We start from the raw sequence: 7,637 nt of genomic DNA, 5'->3' as shown, positions 1-7,637 counted from the left end.
GAGTTTTGAAAAGCTGGAAGGGAAGCCTCAGCTACTGAAAGGAAAACAAATATTCCAACCTGCTAAAAGCTGAGAAAAAAAACCAGACAAGGAGAAACTAACACAAGCTGAAGGCAGCAAATCACTGGGTAAGACAAAAATGGCTGTAAATTTTCCACTCCTAGCTCCTGTCAAAATGAAAGGAGATATGTGGCAGAACTGGCAATTTTTCCACTTACAATGGCAACTGAGGCTATATGATGGCATGATATTCATTTAGGGAGGACAAATTAGTCAGAGCCCAAGAATTGCAAGGAAGATCATCCAGGGTTCCACAGTACGCAACAGCCACTTATCTGAGCTGGAACAAGTCTAAAGATTGGACTGGTAACCCTAAACATGCCAACAGAGATTTACAATGTGTCGCAGCACACACAACCATTGATTGCTGAACAGATCCTAGAGGAGGACAAAGATGTGTTTACAGGGTTTGGATGTCTACCTGGAGAATATCATCTCGAATTAGATGAGTATGTAAGACCAATTCAGCATCTGCCAAGAGGAGTTCCAGCTGCCCTCAAGTCAAGTCTGAAAAACAGGTAGAAGAGCTGGAAAAGAAGGGAGTAATCAAGAAAGTAACAACTTCTACTGACTGGATTAGCAACATGGTAACAGTGAAACAACCTGGAAAGCTGAATATGCACAGACTCAAAGGATCTAAATAATGCACTGAAGAGATCCCACTCCCCCATGCCATCCATGGAAGGAATTTTGCCACATCTTGCCCAGGCAAAGATCTTTACTACCCTAGATGCAAAGGATGGTTACTGGCAAGTGAAGCTGGATGAAACTAGCAGCTTTCTAACTCCATTCTGGACACTGCTAGGGAGATACAGATGTTGTGTATGCCATTTGGCATTTCCATGGCTCCAGAAGAGTATCAATGTTGACAGCATGAGATTGTCAGTGATCTTCCTGGAGTGGAAACCACAGTGGATGATCTGCTAATCTCTGGATGTGGAGAGACAATGGAAGAGAACAAAGCTGAACATGATCAGATTTTAATACGACTGCTAGAGAGAGCGCATCCAATGAACCTGAAGCTGAACAAGAAAAAATTGCAATTAAAAATGTCGAAAGTCAAGTATAGGTCATGTACCGACAGCAAAAGGTCTTCACCCGGATCCTGACGAGATGAGAATTGTAGCAGCGACCAACAGATGTGAAAACAGTGCAACAATTTGTTGGATTCATGAACTACCTACAACAACAGATACCACGACAACAAGTGCCATGGGAATGACACCCAGACGAACAGCCAATGATAACGCACACCATTAAGAGACCTGCATGATTTAACACCTATGTGTGCAATGCATGTGCAGAGGCTGATGAGACTAATGAACAGTTTGTTAATGCATGAGAACAGTGCGGTATAGTGGGTAACTTGGGTAACTCACACTTACATGTGATAGTGCATACAAATTTATCTTTTGTTCGTTATGAAAAAGGGGATGTTTGGGTTTTGAAGTGCAATAACTACATGTCCTATCTGGTTTGCCATAGATATGTCTCATCTGCCATGAGGGACTCCCTGAAAGTAGCCATCTTACATTCAGTTCAATAAAGACACCATACTAGAAATACTATAGTCTTTGAGCTCTTAACAGGCCCCATCTGCCTATTTAGAGGAGCAGTGAGTTCTCTGAACATCCTGGTCAACATTCATCTGTTCACCAACACTATCAAAAAGATAAAATTGATCTTTTTTTTGTGGGAAGTTTACTATGCACAAACTGGCTACAACAAACTGAAAATTAGCTTCAGCACATTCTAAATTAGGCAATGAAAATCATCTCTCGAGGTACCAAAGTGTTCACCAGATAACAGTTATTGAAAATGAATTGTTCCTTAATAAAGCTCATAACTGTGTTTTATTAACAAAATTGTATCAAAGAAATATTGAATATAGGAGGAAAGTCAAAATGAGACAAAAAATGAGTTCAGAAATGTAATAAACATGGGTTTATTTTTTGTATGCACAGAACTGGTTTTGTCATTTTACATCAGCGAAACAGATGTTATGTATTATATAAGAGCATGTTATGCACTATACATCACTTTGACTTTGACACTACATTTGACATAATGGCACTGACCAATTTGCTTCTATTCTCACAGATACAAGACATGATTTTTGTTTGCTTTAAGTCAGTTTTAAAACAGATTAAATGTGGTAGCTGATACAAAATATACTTATTCACCAGCTTTAGTTGACAATTTATTTTTAAAGCATCAATTCTGGTCCTTGATCTAGAAAACAAAAATGTTTACTACATGAAAGGGAGTTAAAGTATTTTCCAAAAAGTGCCTTTTACTAAATATGTTCCAATAAGCAGAAATTTGAAAATAATTTCTAGCTCACGTACCATTGCCAAAAAGGAAATTTGCTCAACTTTCTCCGAAATGACAGGGAGAAAGGATTCCCTCTGTTCCTAATTTGTAGTGAAGTTGTAAGCCTGTGTATGAAAACACACTTTCAAATAACTGGAAAAAAATATTTCCTCCAAAAAGAAGATAATCCACCAGCTGAAGAAATGCTATCTTTTTGAGTGCCCTACACAAGTGCATAAGCCTCATGGCTGCCGACTGTCCAACCTGAAAGCTTCAATTGAGCAAAATTCAACAGCCCTCAGCTGAAACACCAGATGGAATGCTCCAGGAAATAATGGCCAAAGAAACCAGTTATTCTAATATTTACTCATAGGTAATCACTCGGCATCTTTGATGATGGTTGTGGTGATAAATTACGAGACTATTTACATTCATGGAAAGAAAATATGTGAAGATGCACAACTTGCAGAAGTCTAAAAAAATCCTACTCTATCTCCACTTGAGTGATCAATACACGTCTCCACTGCCAAATTAAAACTTGAAATTTCAACTAAAGGACCAAAAACCGACAAACACTAGAGTACTGGGGGTGGGGAAAGAAATGATTCAAATCTCTTGTACAGGTTACATAAGGGTATTGGATAAATGTACGGTACAATGTAATGAACTGAAACATGATAAATTTCAGCCAGCTGACTGACAATTTCCTTTGCCAATCTTCTGCTTCCTAGTAAAGATACCTTGATCTAGATTATCAATTTTAATTTCAAGATGTTTCAAATGCTAACTAATTATAGTGTCCACTTAACTCCATATTTTAGATACCAACATTAATTCAATACTTAAAAATAGGTATTTGTCCCTTAATTTCTTGGGTCTTATTGGACTGTACCAGGTGTAGAAGAAACAGGGACAACCTGCTCATCGTGCTCTGATCCTGATCAGTAGAAAGTACACAACAACCATCATCAGGACTAATCCTCGTTTTCTCCCTGTACTGAATGGCCCAAGCTTCACCTGGTCCTTCCCATAATAAAAAAACACATTGAGAATCTATCATGTGGAAAAATGAGGATGCACCTCGATTTTGCGTATGGCTCTAGCCTTACATGCGTTTTTTACAAGGCAAAGAAAAGCAGATTAGTCACTTACAATCAGTGTTAAAGTTATGAACTTGGTATATTTAAAGAGATTTTTCTCTCTATTAAAAGCAGACATCATCTGTCGATGGCAGTTGTACTTTTCTGTAGTACAAACAAGTGGCAGAATTATGTCCGTGATTGGAGTGGGAGCCTCAACATTAATTCTGCAAAATGACTCATGTTTGGTTGTTTACTTTGATGTTTGATGTGTTCTAATGTTCTCACCTTCAAAATAATAAAACATTGATCAGAAGTGCAGATAATTGATGATAAAGTAATTAGAAAACTTTCTACAAATACAACAAAACATATCGTAATAGATCGCAACACAATGTTATCTAAGAATAATTTCAAGTGCAGGAATTTTCATATATGAGATGAAACATATGACTAGTGAAACAAATACTTAAAATGCAACTCTGCTGCAACTTTCTCCAAGCAATTACAAGTAGAGCTGTTTAAAACTTGAGCACATTACAAATTTTAGTCAAGTTAAACACTTATTGACAGTACATTAGTAAAACAATGCTGAATTGGTAAGCTCCGTGTAATAGAAAAATCAATTTGATAATGTTAAATACAATGGTAAATCATAATTTTGCTATTTTAATCTCTCATCTTCATTTCTCTTTATTTCCTCATTAATAGCCTACATCATTTATTCATTTGAACAGGAGGCTGCCATTTAGCCCATCGAGCCTGTTACTATTCAATGAGATCATGGCTGACCTGTGAACTAACTCCATATACCCCTTGTTAATTATATAAATTAAGGTTAAGCATATACACGTGGAGGGTACTAATTATATGTGCTTAAGTTATCATCCAAAGAAACATTTCTCGACACTGGTGTTGGGTATTGGAGTTAGGACCTGTATATTTCAAATGTTTCACTTTGGGAATAAATTAAAACAGAGTAAAGACTGATTTCTGACCTACTCCTTCACCAACTGGCTGTTAGGAGTTTAACACCCTTTATACCTCTACTCAACAAAATCAGTCAATCTCAAGATTTAAAATAAATATTTGATCTAGCATCAAATGTCATTCACAGAAGAGAGTTCTAAATCTCTCCCAAGTTTTGTGTGTAGAAGTGTTTCCTAATGTCACTCTTGAAAGACCTGGCTCCAACTGACAGGTAACATCTCCTTGTCTGAAATTCCCCAACCAGCAGAAATAGTTTCTCTCGAGCTATCAGTTTACCTTAATATCTTGAAAACCTTGATCAATCATCCTTCAATCATTCACTCCATCTATTAATATTTCTTTGTAATTTTATGCTTCCATCTACACTGCTTATAATACAGCCTATTCTTGTGTCATTGGCAAACTTGGTCTCTAAGCTGTCAATAAGTACAGCAAATAGTTGAGGCCACAACTTAAATCCTTGTGGGATACCACCAAGCCACATCCTGACAATTTGAGTACCTGCCCATTATCCCTACTGTCTGTCACCCGTCACTCGGCTAATTTCTTAACCAGGCCAATAATTTACCTCCAATTCCGTGAGCTTTAACTTTAACTAGCAGTATCTTATGAGGAACTTGGTCAAATGCCTTCATGAAATCAATATAAAACAATAACATCTATTGACATTCCCCTGTCGACTACTGTCACTTCTTCAAACAAAATCCAATCAGGTTCATTAGGAACGACCCTAATCTTTACAAATCCATGTTGGTTCTCTGATCAACTGAGAAATTTCAAGATGTTCAATCACTCTATCCTTAATCATAGACTCTAGCAATTTACTGATGATAGACGTTAGGCCAACTGGTCTATAATCTATTGGTTCTCACACAGAAACATAGAAAATAGGAGGAGTAGGCCATTCGGCCCCTCAAGACTGCTCCGCCATTCATTATGATCATGGCTGATCATCCAACTCAATAGCCTGCTCGCACTTTCTCCCATATCCTTTGATCCCTTTCGTCCCAAGAGCTACATCTAACTCCTTCTTGAAAACATACAATGTTTTGGCCTCAACTACTTACTGTGGTAACAAATTCCACAGGCTCACCACTCTCTGGGCGAAGAAATTTCTCCTCATCTCAGTCCTAAATGGTCTACCCCATATCCTCAGACTGTGACCTCTGGTTCTGGACTCCCCCACCATCGGGAACATCCTTCCTGCATCTACCCTGTCTAGTCCTGTGAGAATTTTATAGGTTTCTATGAGATCCCCCTCATTCTTCTGAACTCCAGCAAATATAATGCTAACCGACTCAATTTCCCCTCATATGTCAGTCCTGCCATCCCAGGAATCGGTCTGGTAAACCTTCGCTGCACTCCCTCTATGGCAAGAACGTCCTTCCTCAGATAAGGAGACAAAACCACACACAATATTCCAGGTGTGATCTCACCAAGGCCCTGTATAATTGCAGCAAGACATCCCTGCTCCGGTACTCGAACCCTCTCGCTATGAAGGCCAACATATCATTTGCCTTCTTAACCGCCTGCTGCACCTGCATGCTTACCTTCAGCGACTGGTGTACAAGGACACCCAGGTCTCGTTGCACATTCCCCTCTCTCAATTTATAGCCATTCAGATAATAATCTGCCTACCTGTTTTCGCTACCAAAGTGGATAACCTCACATTTATCCACATTATACTGCATCTGCCATGCATTTGCCCACTCGCTCAGCTTGTCCAAATCACACTGAAGTATCTCTGCATCCTCCTCACAGCTCACCCTCCCACCCGGCTTTGTGTCATCTGCAAATTTGGAGATATTACATTTAGTTCCCTCATCTAAATCATTAATATATATTGTGAATAGCTGGGGTCCCAGCACCGATCCCTGCGGTACCCCACTAGTCACTGCCTGCCATTCGGAAAAAGGCCTGTTTATTCCTACTCTTTGTTTCCTGTCTGCCAACCAGTTTTCTATCCATCTCAATACACTATCCCCAATCCCATGCACTTTAATTTTACACACTAATCTCTTATGTGGGACTTTGTTGAAAGCCTTCTGAAAGTCCAAATAAACCACATCCACTGGCTCCCCCTCATCAACTCTACTAGTTACATTCTTGAAAAATTCCAGAATATTTGTCAAGCATGATTTCCCTTTTGTAAATCCATGCTGACTCTGTCCAATTCTGCCACTGTTTTCCAAGTGCTCAGCTATTAAATCTGTTTCACTCTCACTTTTCTTAAATACTGGAGTGACCAGTGCAATTTTCTAATCTAAAGGCACAGTTCCTGAATGGAAAAAACTTTGGTTCATTATAATTAGGGTATCTGTATTGTTCACATCTACTCCCATTAAAACCCTGGGATTGAAATTTTCTGCTTCTGGGATTTATCACTCTTTAGTGCTGTAATTTTCTTTATTACTATATTTTGCTGAAGTTAATTTTGATGACTCCCTGTCTCTGATTTAATATTAGTGTTCTTGGCCTCTAACTATAAATGCTGACATAAAGTAATTATTCAACACATCTGCCATTTCCCCATTTTCATTTACATTATCACCATTTTATTAGTTTTCAAGGGCCCATCTTGCTCTTAACTGCCCTACTTTCCTAATAGTAACATTGTGTTGATTTTAATATTCCTTGCAAGTTTCCTTTCACAATCCATGTTTGTAACCTTTTGTTGATCATTGTATTTAGCCCAGTCACCAGGATGTGAGATTTTTAATGTATTTTTGTAAGTTTTTCCTTTTTGTTATGTTGTTTTTTTTTAAACTTTTTTTGGCAAGCATAGCTTTTGTAATTTAGGGATATAAACTGGTTCTGCATCACAAATTCTTTTTTTTAAAAAAACAGTTTGCACTGATCTTCTGGTGCAGATTTGCCTAGTTTACCATGGTTAGTTCCTGTCTGCACCTACTGAAGTCAGCCTTACCTAAGCCTAAATTCTTACACATGACTATGCTGTTTCCTAAATCTAACATGGCATGTCCCCTTGGTTATAGGACGTATTAGATATCCCTTCACAAATAGATCTGCTTTTGTGATTTACTCTCTTCAGCTAGATGGATTGGAGATATTGATTTTCAAACAAAGTAATTCTAAGGAATATCCTTTTTATTTAACTTTAAATACCTTTGCCAAAGAAAGGCCCATTGGAGAGAATTCATTTAAATCACGTTCAATATTAACCACAGATATAAA

General features: G+C 38.1%; 1 protein-coding gene across 2 annotated transcripts in view; it reads right to left on the bottom strand.

Moving 5' to 3' along the window:
• Positions 1–1,989: 1,989 nt before the first annotated feature.
• The window catches only part of vps35l (VPS35 endosomal protein sorting factor like), a 162,466-nt gene continuing 156,818 nt past the window's right edge, over positions 1,990–7,637 (bottom strand). For both annotated transcript variants that reach the window (XM_078559173.1, XM_078559174.1), the window contains one exon: positions 1,990–3,740. In XM_078559173.1, coding sequence (XP_078415299.1) covers positions 3,642–3,740 — 99 coding nt within the window. In that variant the 3' untranslated portion in view covers positions 1,990–3,641. The remainder of the gene's footprint in view (positions 3,741–7,637) is intronic.

This window comes from Cetorhinus maximus, chromosome 15 (assembly GCF_964194155.1).
Source record: "Cetorhinus maximus chromosome 15, sCetMax3.hap1.1, whole genome shotgun sequence".
Classification (NCBI taxonomy): Eukaryota; Metazoa; Chordata; class Chondrichthyes; order Lamniformes; family Cetorhinidae; genus Cetorhinus; species Cetorhinus maximus.
This window is presented reverse-complemented; position numbering and strand designations above follow the sequence as displayed.